The following is an 18,821-nucleotide window of genomic DNA, read 5'->3' as shown; positions in this document are numbered from 1 at the left end:
GATTGCCGAAAACCACAGGCTAATTCAGTGAATTGCATCTTTTGTTGTTGTCCGCATAAATGACACGAACACGACGTAATATTGTTTTGAGACAATTGAAATTTTATTAAAACAATATTCGAATTATTATTTCACGTTACATTGCTACAAATGCTTATTTCATATTTATGTTATATGTGTAGTTACTATAGTACATCTAATACACAAAATTCGGTCAACAATATTCTTAACGTATTGAAATTATAAAAAAATATTAAGATCATACGAAATAATTTCCATAAATGTATACTAATTGTTCATTGAATTTATCGATGCCTCATTTTACTTCGCTAGAAGTATATATTGAATAATTGTTGTAATCGTACCTTTTACAGATTCTTCACTTTTAGTGGATTGAATGACTTGTAGCGATGTTATATTCATATTGTTAACAAAGATTTTTTCCTCAATGTCATCTTTCGTGGAAGATATTGATGACGCATCACTTTCAACATTCGTTTGTTGAATTTCTTTAATCGACTCGACGTCATCATCGGAATGGTCATTGTTTCTTAATTCGCTGTCTGTGTAAATGGAATCGTCGTCTTCCGATGATGCATTTTCGGATTCAAACTCGTCTTCTTCATAAATGATTTCGTTTACGAGTGAAAATCTTTCTAAATTTATAAAAGCCCATTTTAACGGTCTGTGAATGTACATGTCGTCCACAGTTTCCGTCAATTGTTCCGGAGAATAATCAAAATCTTCACTCTTTTGCTCATCGAAATTCTGTAAAATAACGAAAAATAAATATTTTAAAATTTCGAATTAACTTAAAAAAATGTTGAATCCATATTCAACAATTTTATTGCAAATTAATGTATTAAAATTTGTATTGTACGTTTAATGAATACGAGGAAACTTGAAACGATTCTGATTACTGTTAGAAACAATATTAAAGTACCAAAATTGGTTTTTTTATTAATGGCATAAAATTTCTTTAATACTAAATAAATAACTTGCAGCCATTTCAATAATACATTACCCTAATTTATTTCTCGGTGATAACTTTAAAAGGATGTAAGAATTACTTTGAATTAATGTATAATCTATCAGCTTACGTTAGAAAGAAATTCTTCATCATCGGAAATATCAGAAAGTTCATCGATTTTTCTTTCTCGGTTTGTATTCGAGTGTATTTCTGGTTCGTTAATTTCAGCAATATCTGTATGTTCGGTGAAATTTCCTGCACCGCACTGATCTAAATCTGAAGAGATAGTTTGACTTGTGTCAACGACATCAGTTGGAGAATTAGAAACTAGAATACAAAAGAAAACAGAGTAATTATTAAAACAGGTGAATTCAAGTATTATATAACAATATTTTAACGTATATTTAGAATATAATTTTATAGCAAATTCTAGATATTTATAAATATAAGAACACAATAAATATTCAGTGTTTTTAAAAAGAAACGCGTCAGAGGTTTTGTAGGCAATACATGCGGATCAAGTATAAAATGTACTCGCTATATGCTGAATAATCGGGCTGCAATTTGAAAAAAATTGTCGACTTATAAATTCCCGCTATTGTCTGTCAGACTGTGAGTCTGTCTTTCGTCAATATCAAGAAGGGAGTTATATAGAAGAACGCCGATAAATAAAAACATTAGGAGCAGCATACCCAACTAACTATATATGAACTTTCGATGCAAAACCAACGTCACGTTACTTCCATTTAAAGATTTCTCCCGAATGCAGTTGGATACGGACAAGCCACTAGTCATTTGAGATCGAAAGCGAATTAAAAATTTATGTAATTTCAAGTATAATTAAAAATTGCAGCCCGGTTTTGTGACAATGTCAGAACAAATAATTGCTGGTATTGGTTTGCAACACTGCGAAACGCAAATGAAATAAACAATACTCGTGTGCATTTGGTCGAATTACTTTCAAGTAATGTAAACCCAAATCTTCAGCCCTGTAAAAAAAAATGTTGTAAGAATTGAACTCTAAATGTCGCAGACAACAATAAGACAATGTAATATTACCCGTTTCATATTGTTAATTTAGAATTATATAAATAAAAGAAAAATTGCTGAAGTAAAATCGAGATAAATTCGCTGAGTCTTACAAAATCATGATTATTTGATAAAAGAGAACGAGAAAAATTGCAGATATTGTTATCCTTAAATGGGAATACGCTCTTATCATTGGCAACTTGGCTTAATTATGAAATGTCTGCATTATAGGTATTTAAATGTAAAACAAACTAAATTTCTGTCTGTAACGCCTATTTAATTTTCAATTTATTTTCTAATAACTATTAAATGGAAAAATATTTTTATACTACCAAAATCGCGATGAAAATTAAAGGAAATTATGTATAATTTCAATTAATAAAACAAAAATAATTACATGTGATAACCTTTGAAAAATGTGTACTCTTTCAAATTGCTTAATTATGAAAACTGAATTTAACGCTAAAAATGTATTCAGCAATGTCAACAAGTAATATAGTGAGCCACAATATCGAATTGTTGGATGATTAAAAATACTGAAATGTTATCAAAATGTATATATTAAAAACGAATATTTATTGTTTAATTTACATCTCTGAGTGTATACGACCATTTCTACTTTAAAATACAATAAATTATTAATTTCATATTGGCTATGTTTATTATTCGTTTCTCACTTATGTTTCAAATGTTGTCTTTTAATTCATTTTATTTTATATCTTTAATGCGTAGTGAAAACGTAAGATATTTTTTCCCTTATTTAAAACACAATACCAGATTTAAACATGGTTTAAGTAACAACCTCAAATACCTAACTGCAATCTCGACAGTAGCAATGTATAAAAATACACCCAAGTTTCATAAATATTTCTATATTATAATCAAATTAATACTGTAATAATATCAATAATGTGTACCTTTATTATGATTTAGTAAACATTCCATCGAACCTGAGAACACAGGAGTCTCTGCTATACTTTCAGCGGTAGGCTCACATACCAACACTTCAGTTGCTGGCTCAATTTCGAAAGCTATCGATGATGGTGTATACGTTGGCACTTGTGCCGATGATGCACTATTTGATTCTTCTGTCATTCGTTTTTCTTTAGACACTTCTAATATTGGCTTATATCCGGTCACTTTTGACCAAGAACTATTTTTAAACAATGGAATTAACGACTTCCATCCACCCACATCTTGCACTGGCCCATATTGATAGAAACCAGGCGATGGCATATACTGGGGTGTTCCTGCAGTCATCCCGTATTGTGGGATTTGAGAAGACCCATATTCGGCCATTTGAATCGGTGGTTCGTATCCACCCACATTTTGCCCATATTGATAGAATCTAGGCGATGGCATATATTGGGGTGTTGCTGCAACTATCCCGTATTCTGAGATTTGAGAAGACCCATATTCGGCCATTTGAATCGGTGGTTCGTATCCACCCACTTCTTGCACTGACCCATGCAATTCAGGCACTTCAGTAACCAGCCCATATTGGGGCATTTGCATTCTATCCTGAAATAATAAGAATAAAATTGATTAATAATAACAATTTTAAGTATCACAGTAAATGTTTCATTTAAAATTCTAATTATTTTCCATTATAATTAAAACCAATTATTTTTTCTCACAATATACTATTACAAAAGTATTTAACACAGATTATTTTGTGATTTAATAATTAATTAAAATTTTTCACCTTACTAGAAGTAGTAAGGAAAAGAAAAATGAGGTACTGCGATACCAAAGCCTGCAAAAACTATTACTAGAGGGAATGATTAAAGGGCAAAGAGGTAGGGTTAGGCCAAGATTGAACTGGTTCAACAACATCAGAAAATGGACATACTTAACGTATGAAGAGTGCTTAAGACAAGCACAAGATAGATCATGATGGCGTGAAATGGTTGTCAACCTCCTGACAGGAGAAGACACTTGAAAAAGAAAATATATAAAGCCAATTGGCTCCATTTGTTTAATTGTTTACAATTTTATTTATTACCTTAAACCTTCATGAAATACTTTAGTGATTAATAAAAAATTATATAAATAAAAAACTTATTTTAAAAACAATGGAGTCAGATAATCAGTCTTTACTTATTTGTACTATTGACCAGTACACGGAAAAATAATATTCCAATTCTGACTTAAAATATATATATATATTTAAAATTTTGTTTCACGAAACCTAAATTGTTTTTTACATTTGTACAGTGTATGAGTAGAATTAGAAGTAATTAACATTAATCACACAAAAGTAAGTTTTTGAAACAGACATTAAATTGTTTAGTGTCGTATATTAGGCTTTTAAATATCGCCATTGTACATACTTCTACATATAAAATGTCATTCTGTAAAAAGTCCTACAGTTGTTAGTTCTAAAGCATTGACGTTTATATCTAAGTCACAAATTGCTTATAGTATATTAAATAATGTAACTTTAAATAAAAAAATCACACACGAAATACAAAGTATGTATTAATTTAAAAATTAATGGTTTTTTGTAAAAGAATTATTTTTCTCTTTATTAGTTATATTGTTGGAGATCGATAATGATGATGCTTAATGTTGAACAACATTTCCATTATATATAATTTATAAAGGCCAAGCGTAATTGATGCACCTTCTCGTGTGTTGACTTTGATTTGCCACACTAAACATTCTACACAACAGTCACAATGTATCTGTTCGAGAATTAAAATAAATTTTATCCTCGTCTTCAAAATATTTTAAACACGAGTTATCTAATAAAACAATATTGATAAAATCTTAGTATTTTTTCAATGTAAATACTTTTAATTTATAACAAATCTTATTTTCTTACAGATACACGAACCAATGTAAAATGTCTTGTGAGCTTTTTCTGTTTAAATCTGGTGTAATTAAAATATTTCGTTTTTGTCTTGGACACTAAAAACATAACTGCACATTCATGGCGTTAGAGAAATACACTTTGCTTGATATGTTACATTGTGCAGTAAGTAAGAGACTAAATACTGGCATGAGAGCTCTTATGCCCACTTTTTTAAAGTGTTTGTAAAATGATTGAAATTTTTCAGTGTCTTTACGTATTAATTTTTGCTTTGTATTTGGCTTACGTAAGAATATATTTTACTTCTATTTCTGTCATAATGTTAGTTACTCGATTCTAAGTAATGCATAGATTAGAATTTTCAAGTAAACTTACCTGATGATTACTAAAGTAAAAGTTATTACCCAACGGCAAGTAACTTCCAGCAAATAAATATTCGCAATCTGAAAACAATCGTTATATGAATATTATTTATTTTCTCAACACAATTAAAATATAATTATTTCTTTTAATGTTTGAATAAATTATAACAAATCTTCCAATCAAGTGACAAGTCGTGTAAAATGAATTTGTATTGAAATGTCTTATAATTTCTGGTGTTGTCTGACTTATCTCCATTTTGCATGTAACACCGGAATGTTGGATAAGAAGAAAATCGTGAATTATTATTTGTACAATATCTGTTCAACGTTCAAAATGTTTCAAACATAATTAAATATCATTAATTACATTCAGAAATATTTCGTTATACTTCGCCCAATTTCTTGCGTGTTTAGTTTTTGCAGTTAAGAGATTCTCTTAACGCAGTTTCTAGGAAATAAATAAATAACTAAATACGCTTAAGTTTGAAAGTATTATCAATGCGTAACACATTTCCTCAGACGTAATTCTTATTAGCTCAATGACTGGTCTGGGTTATAAAATTTGCGCTAGGAAATTTTGTTTTATTTTATTTGTATGCGTTACTTTACTTTGAAAACAGCAGAATAAAATTACTTAGAATTAATTCTTGAAAATTAATTGTTATTAATGGCATCGAATTATTTTTACTTCTAATCTTTTTTATTTCAGAGAGAACATAACAGCGGTGGTTATTACAATTTACTGTGTACTATTTTCGGGATATTTAAATGTCTCGGGAAAAAATTTATTATTAGTTTCGTATTTTATATGCAATACGACATTATATAAGAAACTTAGTATGATTTTACGCTGAATAAACACGAATTAACTTACTTAAATAACTCATAATGTTGAAAAATATTCGCATTCAAAAATTCGCATCGAAAATCTTCGACAATTAAATCTCAACAATCGTCAATATTATATTATTAACGCGTATTGTTAACTTAATAGAAAACGTAAATACGTAATGTTAACCACACAGCGCTTGTTTACAGTGACGTATGTTAGTGAATTACTCGTTAATATCGGAAAGCTACAGTCAGTTGAAAAATTTAGAATAATTTAACTGCGTGACAATGTGCCGACTCTTAAATGACAATAACTTGAAAAAACACAAAAAACTAAATAAGGAGTTATTTGACCTGGTCTTTTAATATGAATATTTTCATATAAACACTCTCTTCTAAGTAAAGTGTTAAGTTATTCCACTTAATGCGTATTTAGAGTATGTGAAATCGTGGTTATATACATCGTGATATTGTAATAGTTGCTTAATTCTCTTTTCTTATCGACGAGAAATTATTTATTTCCACGTCGTTACAATTGCCGGGCTGAAATTTTTAATCATATTTTTAATATATTTAATTTATAATATATTCTTTGCGCTTTAAATTAATCGTGTTTTGTCCGTCACGTCGTATTTTTCCATTATGAATGGAGCCGTGCCGGTCATGTATCTAACTCCGTTTAAAAGAAAAGTTTAATTAAAATAACGTGACTTCCTGTGCAAAGCGGAAGTTCGTATATGAATAATCGAAGCATTCTGCCTCTAGTCTTTCTATATCTGGTATTGGCTTTTATCGTTCTCGAGATTAAAGATCGACAGACAGCCATTCGACTGTGTAAATTTATAATTTGTTCAAATGCAGCCCATTTATTCTTTTAAAATTAATAAGTAATTGACATTATTTAAGACGAATTTTGCATCAGAGTTTTGTTTTTAATTTAAATCTTGTTTGATGGTTTGTTAGGTTTTGCAGTCAATTTCTACAAATGGACTAAATACTTTAAATAAAAAACAATTCTTGGTGAGTTTCCTAGCCTATTCAAGATCTTTCTATTTTCCGGCTGTTATGTATACGTAACAAGGAAAAATAATGAAATCTTGTCAAATTTGACCCTCCGAGTTTTTACAAATCTCCACGATTTGAGACTCCTGACCCAAAAAGTCAAAAATAAAGACAAAAAAAAAAAAGAAAATAAATTCCGTGGATATGTATGTACTGTACGCATGTTTGTTTGCGTGTATTGGCGTTTATTTCGCTTAATATCTCCAGACGGAATGAAGATAAACAAACGGTATCTTCTATATAAGACACATTGTGGCTATTCGTAAGTCTAATTATAGTATTTGCTTTATATAACTACAAAGGTTATCTTAAGTAAGGGTTTAAAACACCAAGTTTATGATGTCTCGCAATTAAAAAGTTTTTTAAATTGCGTTCTGCTTTTTTTCTTGTCTTGGAACTTTTTAAATGTTGGAGGCTCCAAGTTTAATTCCCATTAACTCTCACGTTGAGTCACTACTAACCTTACTGCGCGTGAATATTAATTAGTATTAAAGTCTAAAGGTATCGATAGTTTGGTGATTTATTTTCTGCATGCGATCTTAATAAACGATATTTACAAATTAAACACGCATCATTTAAACGTACTTCACACGTGAATTCATGTTAATGTTCCTGCAAACATTCGTTTTGTTTAATCTTTTGGCCCCGTGTGCAAAAAGGTCCTTTTCATCGAGTTCATTGCGGACTCGACCTCCCCGACAATAGAGCGACCGGATAGTGAGAAACAAGGGCTTTGTCCATCATTTAACACCCAAAAAAATTTCTGGAGATATTTTTTATGCGGATTAGCTCCCATATTTCCTGAGTATTGTTTCACTCTTTTTTCCCTGTGGGCATAAAGCCTCCTACGTGGGATTCGTTTCCAGAGCAGCATGATGACACATTAACTACACGAACTCTGTCATACAGGTTGACTTATTTCACTAACAAAACCAAAATCATATGAAAATAACATTGGATAATGATTAAATACTAGTTGATTAAATACTATTCAAATATTGATTTTCCTTATATAATTATTACGTTTGCATTTCTTATACAATAAAAGTATTGAACGTATGCAGTATAATAAATCGTTTTCGGAAATTAATTTTAATAAAATAATTAAAAAATTCATTTTATTTAAGTAGTTTATTACAAGTATCATATAACTACAATATCATAATTTATCGTAGTAAAATAATAAAAGTAGTTATTATTTTATATTTCTTTCATATAACATATCATCGGTAGAACGCTTGTATGACATAAATACGTAATACCTATTCGATGTTATCTGAAACGATGCGCTACAAAATAAAAAACGAAAGTTTTTAAAATTTATTGTCATTCAATAATTTCACAAGAATTGTTTCGTTTACAATCACCTCGTGTATTCTGAGTATTTACATTGTATAATTATTTAAACACCCAAAATTAATTTTCGTATTCTGTAAAAACCACAGACGTCAGACCACTTACAAACGTTCTAGGGAAGAAACGAAAACATTCATCGTGTTAAAAGTAATTAAGCAGTTTTACAAAATTTAGAAAATAAGAGAAATTCTACAACTGAATATTGTTTTCTCCCCTATATGTCTCATAGCTTCACGTCGGAGTTTGTATATCGGGATATATTCGGGAGTTCGTTTTAAAATCTCAATAAAGTTTGATTTTATTTCTTCCTTCGGAATCTTGACTAAAAATATCTTAAAGCTGCTCTCCCGCAAATATTTCATATTTCGAAAATCTACAATTCCGTCCATATCACAAGTCTCTCTTTCGAAGACGAAATCTTGCGAATACGTCGACTTCACACCGACCAAAACCTTTATTCCTTCAGGGTTTCGATGGTTAATTGGCAGCACAACCGCATTCGCCACACAACTTTTGAAAACCCATAAATCAGCCATAAACTGATAAATTGGTTTCATTCTTGTATTTCGTTTTAACTCTTCATCAGTCGTGAAATTTACGGCAGTTAAGGCGGAATATTCAGACGGTTTTCTCGGTTTAGCGTAAGCAGATATTATTGGTGGAAGAGTCGCGACATTTTTTTGAATTTGATATTTTCTGATGGATTTAGCTTCTTTCGTCGAAATGCAAACTTTGCTGATCAAGTTCAAAAGCTGTTCTATTAACTGTGGTTCCAAGATGGAGAATCTAATCAACGGCAGGAACGGTCTTATTATTTCTCCCTTCGAAATGTCTTTGTTTGTTCTTCTCAGTTTAGAAAATTTCTGCTCGACCCACTCGAGAAGCCCACGCAACAAATCAGATTCCTCTAGTCTGAAAAAGACGAAGCACCTCAATAACTTGTAAATAGTACTTTCTTCACACCGTTTGAAGTCGTCTGTGTGGAAATCGTTCTTTCCGAGCCAATTGAAACTCTGCCAACAACGAAACTGCAATTGTTTCTCGTCGTGTCTGCAAGCGAAATCGTGGATGCGACAAGTGTTTGTGCAGAGTAGCGTCTTTGCAAGATAATCGAAACACGTTCTTTCCAGTTGGGTAATAAAGTAACGTTTGCCGATGAGGTACATTTTGAGTCCGTTATCCGCAGAAGTAAAAATAACACCATCTTTCTCCAAAAATCTGTAACGAAAGATTTTAAAAAGATTACAAAGTCAAAATATTATAAAATATGCAAATTATTTATAATATTTTACAATTTTTTCGCGTAAGAAACGAATCACCGATAATCGGAGACACGTAAATCACCTTTCGGAAGAATTGTCTTATTGTTTTGTCTGAAAATAACACGAAAAATAGAATTCCAGGTGCTACCGGATCAGTTAAAGTGCCCCATATATAGAAATTATTTTCATAAAGATATATTCCGACGAAGTGATGTCAAATTTGGATTTAAAGTGAAATATTCTGTACTCGAAGACATCGCGACATTCCTTGATTAATGAAAACATTAAAATAAACACGGAGAAATATTAATGGCGGAGAAAAAATGAACAAGGAAAACTATTAAGTGTAATGTTAAAAATATCTTAATGTTTAAAATAGATCCAAAATTTCGGAAAAACCTTTAACCATTCAGTCGATTTTTATACATCATTCGGTTAATGTTACCTATGGTTCCAAAATGGCGGCTCGTCTCTGATTCCAGCGAGGAAACAGTGGGACGCACGTTCTAACCTAACCTATTCTAATAATTTGGTTGCTAATAATTATGATAATTTATTAGAATAGGTTAGATTAGGTTAGAACGTGCGTCCCACTGTTTCCTCGCTGAAATCAGAGACGAGCCGCCATTTTGCATCTAAGGTAACATTAACCCAACCAACTTATTAGAATAGGTTAGGTTAGAATGTGGTCCCCACTGTTTTCTTTATTCTGTTCCCTTGAATCAGAGACGAGCCGCCATTTTGGAACCATAGGTAACATTAACCCATCATTCAAAATATCCTCGTAGTTGGTGATGTCAGAGAATGCGAGTTGGACTTCACACCGATCAGAACCTTTATTAATCGCGATTGGTAATTGGCAGCAAAATCGCATTCACGACATCGTTTGGTCATCCAATATACTAAGTAATTGTTTATTAACTGTTTCGTTATTAAAAAATAAACGAATTTCAGTAGTAATTGCATTATTTCGATCCAATAAAGATTTTTTTTTCGTCCACTACTTTTCGGTTTCATTTCAATCATTAACATACGCAAACTATTTTTTTAATAATTGCACAGATTAAAAAAAAAAGCTTTTTCCCTTATACGTGTTCTCGTGTTGTTGCGAGGTAGATTTAAACACTAAGAAACGTCTATACAATAGATTGATACAAACCCGGAAAATAGGTTGAGCATTTCCAAAGTCAGAGGTAATTTCAGAATAAACTTCATTTCATTCGGACACACAATTATAAAGTTTTTCAGCAATCCCCCGTTTTCTATCAAGGATGTTCGTGACACGACGACAGATTCTCCATTCTCGTTGAATATACTCACTTCGTCAAAGTTAAATCGTTGTTCTTGCACGTTTGACATTTTATTTCGCCTCTTACAATAATATTAGTAGAAACTCGTACGAATAATAACGAATGTTGCTGGAATCTCTCAAATTTTAGTCAATAATTTTCTTCCTCGATACTTGACACTCAAAATAAACACTTTCTCGTGTTACGTTCACCAGAATAGACACGGTTACGTCAACCATGTTTCACTTTTTATGCAAATGAGCTCACTAAATAGTTGATACTAAACACTTTTGGAAAATATTATTATATATAAATATTTATTGTGCTAAATTATGCTAATTACCTGCTTTTTTGATCGTATGAATTTTATAAGACATTTTAATAAATCAGAAAATTTGAATTAAAAAACAAATTTGTTAATAAAACCAAATTTCGTTTGAATTTATAATCCTTGAAAGAAATTCAATTTTTTGCATTTGCAGTGAGATGAAATCAAGTTATAAAACGCTATTTCTTAAAATATACCTTCAATTTCAACAGTAAAAGGAACAAAGTCCCGTGTCAAAAACTTTAAAGACAATAAGGCCGTCCTCATAGCGAAACGATTCATCTGCTAGTGTTATAATATAATCGAGATGGGTAATAATAATAATAATCGCAGAACCGAAACAGTTAGGAGTTGAAATTTGAAATTTGGTACACAGAGTACGCAGCGCCAATGCACACTAAGAAGGAATTTTTCGAAATTCCACCCTGGGGGAAGAGGGAGAGAGTTAAGCATCACCCTGAAAAACTTGGCTTCTACTCTACTATTTTAAAAGTGGTATTTTGCGTTTTTTTCGAAAAATCGACATATTTTTAGACCCATAAAAATTTATCTAATTAATCTCGGAAGAGGAGGGCCTAATTCTTGCATCCAATGAAAAGGAGTAAGATCGGCTATAATCTAATAATCTTAACGTTTCCTATCGTAACATTTCGCCCGAGCAACGCCGGGCTAATCTACAATATAAATATAAGCCTAATAATAAAACAAAATATAATTTTTTAACTAATAATATTTACTTCATATTATATAAACTGTATTGACAAACTGTAAGCAACTTTAGTTTGACAACAAATACATAAAAAACACTTCAAAATTGTTTTTTCTCGTTTTTTCATTTGCAAATGGAATAATCATTTTCTTCAGGTCAAGTTGACAAGCTATTGTTTTTTTCAAATGATATAGTAACCAGAGATAAGACGGTGTTGTGACACGCTGCTTCTTAAATAAGTTTTGATTAATTTTAGTTTTGAAAAACTTGGTTTTGCTGTCGTTGTCGTCGCTCGTAAAGTTAATAAAATGAGCCATGCTGCAATAATGTCGATGAACCTATTGCGACGTGAAATAAAAAAAATTCTGCAACTTCGCTTATACAAGAAATTTATTTTATCTGACTATAAAAACACATGTTAAATCGAAACAGTTGAGATCCAAAACTAGGCAAATATGCCGACTGTAAAAATTCTGATCCTTTTAGAATATTTTTATCAGATGACACGACAAGATATGAAGGCGATAAGCACTCGAAAAGTGTACATAATTGTCGAACGGATTCAGATCTGATAGTTAACTGATTAATTATTAAATCCAGAAATTTTTTGCAAATGTTTTTACAAGTTTCTATTTTGCCCTTTCTAACTTGTCGCTCTCATGATTCGTGCGCCTGGACAGTTTGCTCCAACTGCTCCACAATAGCTTTGTCTCTGTTTGCAACACTCCTATAACAGAAAATCTCGGAATTATGTAATGACGTCGTATGAAATATGACAATGTTTTTCTGTGCTGATTTCTGTTGTTTCTGAAGTAAATTTTGAAAGACCAGACAATTTTTCAACATTTAAACTTACAGTCTCGTTAAATTTTTGTGAGTAACAACTTCAACTACTTCTTATTCACTCTTTTATCAACACTACTTTGGACACTTCCAAAGTTCTCACTATTAAAGTTCTCAAGAATTCTTGATAACTTTAGAACTTATTCAATCAGCCGTCTGTGAGCAATTTTCGGATGAGGTTTAATAAATGAATTATTAATAAATGAGTCTTTTCTAGAAAATATAACCTCTGAAGAAATCTCCTCTAAAGTCTTGAAAATACCTGAAGTTCTACTATACATATTTAGATGTTTAGATGATGTAGATATACAACAGTGTGGTCAAGTGTGCAGTTTCTGGAAAGAGTCAAGGCATTTTATATAAGAAAATAGGAATCTTTCGTAAGGTAATTATGTATTTAACTTCTATACATGTAATTATTATTACACTTTTTACTGTATATACTGACAGCTTGATTAATTTTAATTATAGCAATAGAATTAATTATATGCCTAGTTTACAAAACATTTGAATGCAGTTCCAAGATAATGGTACATAACATATGTTCCATGTATTTTATTAAAAGTTTATGAGAGTATCGAACATTCTATATATTTGCATGAGAATGTATGAAATGAGCGTTGAATAATGCATACATATTCATTGATGTATTCAAACATGAATAGGCGATTTAGACTGCAGTTTGTACTGTTTATTTGTACTTAAATACAGCAGAGTCTACATATAGAAATACATAGTATACATATTCGAAATAGTGAATAACGTTGTTAATTTTTGCCAGTCATCATGCATATAATTAATTCCAGCGGTAAATTTTCACCAAAAGTTACTTGTATATTACGAAATTCACAATTTTCCATTCTCGGAAAAGTTATATACCTCAGAAAACATTTTAAACTGGTATACAAAATTTATTATGTTGTGCATGCCCCAATCAGTTGTTAAATTAGGATACCACTAATTAAATTTGTACTCTGAAGCTTTATTTTTTAAAATCGGACGTAGTTACATGAACTTGATAACAATAACTTCCTAACAATGCTAACAATTGATTATTGCATGTCAATTTTACATCAATAGAAATCACATAACAAAAATCACTTTGTTCCGAAAAGAAGTGCATAGGCTTCACCAGACTGCAATAAGGATCCATAACACACACACAAAATAAAAAATAACAGCTCACATCTAATATTAACAAAGAAATACGTGTTAAAATTGATGTATTTATTGTCTTTATTATATTTTAACTACTCAGCAATTTGAACAATAAACATACTTTTGGAATGATAAATACAGGTATACCTCCAGCTTCCCTATATATGCCATCTTGGTCCAACGATCCATAAAAATACAAGTTATTAGTATTTCAGGCACTTATTATAAGAGCGTTTTTATATTGCACAAACATTCAGGACCGTCTTAAGGAGATTAGTAGAATTAAGACATTGCAACAAATTTAGGCTACAAAACCGTCACAATTGAAGGCTTGCTCAAAAGGTACAGACAACATAAACACAAAAAAGATACTTAAGTAGATGCAATTAACAAATTCACATACAATAAGCATATAGGAGGAAAGATGAATGAATTGATTACTTATAAAAACGCAAGAATGGTATACAAAAGAGCACCCAACATCTATAGATTACTAAGAAACGGCAAAGACAGCATAAAAATGCAAGAGGAAGCTGGAGTTTATGAAATAAAATTTGAAAATCAACAATTAGGAATAGCAAAGGATTGTGTGTGTGTAACCAGAGGAAAGTTAGCGATACGTCTGCGAGAACAGAAAATCAACGTTAATAAAGAGCACAACAACACCATTTTAGTAATCATGACGACAGAAGGAGCGAATGTAAAATGGGATGAGACAAAAATCATTTAAACGGTCCAATCTCCTTCCATTGAATTAGAAATGGAAAAGCTGGAAATATATAAAAGTGAAATGAAGAACCGTTGTCTAAATGCCAAGGATGCTAATGCGCATCCAACAGCGTGGAAGTACATGATAGAAAAAAGCATGGGGATTACAGACCCTTAAAGCTTGTAGTAATTATGCTTAGCTATGTTTACTGTATTTATTTATGTGGGAGGCGGGGCGCCATCGGACGGCGAGGGACGAAGGCGAGAGCGGGACGGGGCGAGACTTGGGTGTAGCCAGACGACGTTTGAGAGGAAAGGCGGGAAGAAGACGGAAGACGAGTCCAGACGGGACTTCATTTTTCTTTTCCACTAAGACGAGACGATTCAAATTTAGTGTTCAATGTTTATGTCGTTAATTGTAATGTCTAGTGTCACAATTAAATGTTAGTTTAGTAAGCAATTAAGTGTCTTTACTGGACTAAACACAAGCGAAGTTACAAAAGTAGGAGACAAGACGAAAAGAAAGTCCTACAAAAGTGGGGGCTCGTCCGGGATAGGAATAGGCTTGGATGTGGATTAGGCTCAACTCGAGAAGATTCGACGAACTGTGCTTTGGTTTTGTAGGTACACTGGACATTTACGGACATTTCTGTTTTGTTAAAATTTCGACGGTGGACAGTCCGAAGACCTCCGGAAGAACTTCGACTTACATTTCGGCAAACCGTGAGTAATTCTAAAATTCTATTTTAAGATGGCGACGCTCGTAGAAATTATCGGCGAAACGCTAAAGTCGGCCTCGACAAATTCGATAAAATTGTTGCATCAACTTGTATTCGAAGAGATTGGAGATAGAAATAACAGAAAAAGATTGAGAACCTTTGGTGGATTCAATTTTCCATCCAAAGAGGACGAAAACCTAAAAAAGAAAGTGCAATATATTAATGAGAACTTTCGATTAAACGATCTGGTTGTTTTGTGCAACTTGTTAAATGTTAAATATGACGGTACTAAAGACGAAATCGTCGAAAGGCTTGTTCTTTCTCTTTCTGACTTAAGATCATTGCAATCAAATCGGATCTTGGCAGACGTTGATACCGAAGACGAAGATGTATTAGAAGTTCAGTCTGTCGATGATTCACCTGGCAATAATTGTCCGCGCGTTTCGGATATGAGCAAACTTTCCATTAACTTTCATGACGTGAAAAACGTAATCAAACCTTTCGATGGTAGTGAGTATTGTTCTATCGATAAATGGCTGGTTGCATTCGAAGACTTTGCTAAAATGATGACTTGGTCCGATTTACATAAATTTATATTTGCAAAACAATCCTTAACAGGGTTAGCGAAATTATTTGTCGAAAGTCAAAGCGGTATTAATTCCTGGGATAAATTGAAATCGGAATTAAAAGCGGAATTTGGTAGTAAATATAACTCAGCGCGATTGCACGGTATGTTGGCTAAACGCCAAATGCTCTCCAATGAATCTGTGCAAGAATATTTCTTTAAAATGCAAGAACTCGCTAGTCATGGAAAAATTGAACCTGACGGGTTGATCGAATATGTTATTTCTGGTATACGTGACATACCCAGCAACAAAGCGATGCTATACGGAACAGATAATTTAACAGAATTTCGTGAAAAGTTGAGAGTGTATGAGAAGATCCGGTCTGCGTATTCTCGTTCGGTTCAGTCTAAACCGAATCTACCTACAGAGCATCGAAAACCCCAGCCTTATCGGAGTAAGCATGACGGTAAAACTGTCAAATGTTTTAATTGTAACGAAATTGGTCACATTTCGAGTAATTGCTCGTATAAATCTGAAGGTACTAGATGTTTTAAGTGCCAAAGATTCGGCCATAAAGCTAACGCTTGTCCTCAAAAAGAAGTAAACAAAATGGGACTAAGCCATTTCTCTGGATGTAACAACAAGATTGAAACGGATGCTGAAATCCTAGGTGCAAGAACAAAAGGACTCGTCGACACCGGGTCGGAAGTAACGATGATATCGAGGCATTTTTATGAAAAAGTAGGAACTCCGAAATTAAACTCAGATAATGCATCTTTAATTGGATTAGATGGGAATAGTGTTTCTCCGTTAGGTTTCTTCGAAAGCGAAATAAAGATCGACGAATACTCTCTTCCTGCAAATATTTACGTGGTAGAAGGTGATCTATGTAATTCTATGATAATAGGAACAGATATTCTGAATAAACTGAACTTCTCTATAACAAACTACGGATTCAAAGTCATGGGAAAGCGAAGTCAAAATACTATTCGTGTTAACTATACTCGAATTTTTGTTCCCGATGGAAAGTCTGCAGCTGAATCAACACTCGTTAGATCAGATGACGCCCCTAGAAAGGAGCAGATGTCCCTTTCGCATTCCTCTGAGAAGGGAGAGGGAAACGGTTTTCAAAACATTAAATCACTTGGCGAGCGACCACCCCTTGTGGTCAGTGACACAAACGACTTCGGCGCAAATAAACAAGAAAAGTTGACTTCCAAATCTGATACATTTTCGATGCCTTACGATAGAAGCAAAAAAATACAATCAAGTGCAGATATGGGCAGATTGAACCGTTTTAACCATGTTTCGTTCACCGACGACAGGGAGTATGATTTAACTGATCCTTCAGAAGCTGAGAGCGAAAAAACATGCTTTTTGAGTCAATTGGCAGATGCGACCGATTGTCAGATAGACTTAAGTCACATTCTGGACACAGAACAACGACAGGATTTGATGAAACTAATTACAACCTATGAGCCAAATAAGGTTAAGGATACCGGGTTGAAGATGCAAATTATTTTAACTGACGAAATCCCCATTAGTCATCGCCCACGTAGAATGTCATTCGAAGAACAAAAAATAGTAGAAGACCAAATCCAAGAATGGCTAGACGGTGGCATAATCAAACCTAGTTGTTCGGATTACGCTGCGCCAGTAGTTTTATGCAAGAAGAAAAACGGAAAAATTAGATTGTGCGTCGACTTTAGAAAGTTGAATCGGAAAACGGTCAGAGATCACTTCCCCTTGCCTTTGATTGAGGATGTGATAGATCGTTTGGAACAATCAAAAGTGTTCACGTCGCTCGATTTAAAAAATGGATTTTTCCATGTTGACATTGATGAGAAATGTAGAAAGTATACCTCTTTCGTTACACACGAGGGCCAGTACGAATTTTTAAAGGTTCCTTTTGGCTTGTGTAATAGCCCAAGCGTATTTCAACGTTATATTTACCATGTGTTTAGACCGTTGTTACAAGATAGAACTGTAGTAATTTATATGGATGATATCCTAATACCGTCATCAAACGCACAGGAAGGGTTAGAAAAGTTGAAGCGTGTACTGGAAGTAGCTTCAGAATATGGGTTGGAACTTAATTTCGAGAAATGTCAATTCTTAAAGAACGAAGTAGAATTTCTCGGTTATGTCATCAAAGACGGAACAATTAGACCTTCTCCGACTAAAACAGCAGCCGTTCAAAAGTTTCCACAACCCAAAACCGTAAAACATGTTCAAAGCTTTCTAGGACTCACGGGTTATTTTAGGAAATTCATTCCCCACTATTCGAAGATAGCAAAACCCTTAAGTGATTTACTTAGGGATGGAGTAAAATTCAGATTTGGTTCAGAGCAACTAGAAGCGTTCCAAAAATTAAAGGACATGCTATCACAAAGTCCAGTTCTCCATATTTTCAAGCGTGGTGCTCCATTAGAATTGCATACAGATGCAAGTTGCCTTGGGTTCGGAGCAGTTTTGCTACAGCAAGCTGACAACGGAAAGTATTACCCGATTAATTATATGAGTAGGAAAACATCACCTCAGCAAGAAAAATATAACAGTTACGAGTTAGAAGTACTCGCGATAATCGAGGGCTTGAAAAAATTTCGAAACTATTTGTTGGGTTCCAAATTTAAAATAATTACGGACTGTGCTGCGTTCCAACGAACACTCGGAAAGAAGGAGCTTACCCCAAAATTAGCAAGATGGTCTTTATTACTTGACGAATTTGACTATGAAGTTGTCCATAGGAAAGGCAGTCAGATGAAACATGTAGATGCACTAAGCCGCAATACAGTTTTACTAGTTACGCGCTCT

The 18,821-nt window shown here is 32.7% G+C and overlaps 2 protein-coding genes across 2 annotated transcripts in view; both read right to left on the bottom strand.

Moving 5' to 3' along the window:
• LOC136988014 (uncharacterized) overlaps positions 1 to 6,107 on the bottom strand; it is a 234,304-nt gene extending 228,197 nt beyond the window's left edge. The window contains exons 1-4 of the mRNA XM_067285785.1: positions 6,051 to 6,107; positions 5,190 to 5,257; positions 2,917 to 3,520; positions 1,101 to 1,297 (exon numbers count right to left, since the gene is read on the bottom strand). Coding sequence (XP_067141886.1) covers positions 1,101 to 1,297; positions 2,917 to 3,520; positions 5,190 to 5,257; positions 6,051 to 6,084 — 903 coding nt within the window. The 5' untranslated portion in view covers positions 6,085 to 6,107. The remainder of the gene's footprint in view (positions 1 to 1,100; positions 1,298 to 2,916; positions 3,521 to 5,189; positions 5,258 to 6,050) is intronic.
• A 2,487-nt stretch (positions 6,108 to 8,594) lies between these two features.
• LOC136988010 (uncharacterized) lies at positions 8,595 to 11,124 on the bottom strand. Its single transcript, XM_067285783.1, has 2 exons — positions 10,847 to 11,124; positions 8,595 to 9,643 (listed from the first exon to the last, which is right to left on the bottom strand). Exons 1-2 carry the CDS (start codon positions 11,044 to 11,046, stop codon positions 8,596 to 8,598), a joined length of 1,248 nt encoding a protein of 415 aa, XP_067141884.1. The 5' UTR covers positions 11,047 to 11,124; the 3' UTR covers position 8,595.
• Between the last annotated feature and the right edge of the window lie 7,697 nt (positions 11,125 to 18,821).

This window comes from Centruroides vittatus, unplaced genomic scaffold (genome assembly GCF_030686945.1).
Source record: "Centruroides vittatus isolate TY-2023 unplaced genomic scaffold, ASM3068694v2 scaffold_3038, whole genome shotgun sequence".
Lineage (NCBI taxonomy): Eukaryota > Metazoa > Arthropoda > Arachnida > Scorpiones > Buthidae > Centruroides > Centruroides vittatus.
The sequence above is the reverse complement of the archived record's forward strand: the minus strand, read 5'-3'. Positions and strand labels throughout refer to the sequence as shown.

Coding starts and splice junctions, on each gene's coding strand:
- LOC136988010 (XM_067285783.1), bottom strand. CDS start 11,046: ATGTCAAACGTGCAAGAACAACGATTTAACTTTGACGAAGTGAGTATA. Junction 9,644..10,846: donor ATGCTCAACCTATTTTCCGG/GTTTGTATCAAT, acceptor CTTTCGTTACAG/ATTTTTGGAGAAAGATGGTG.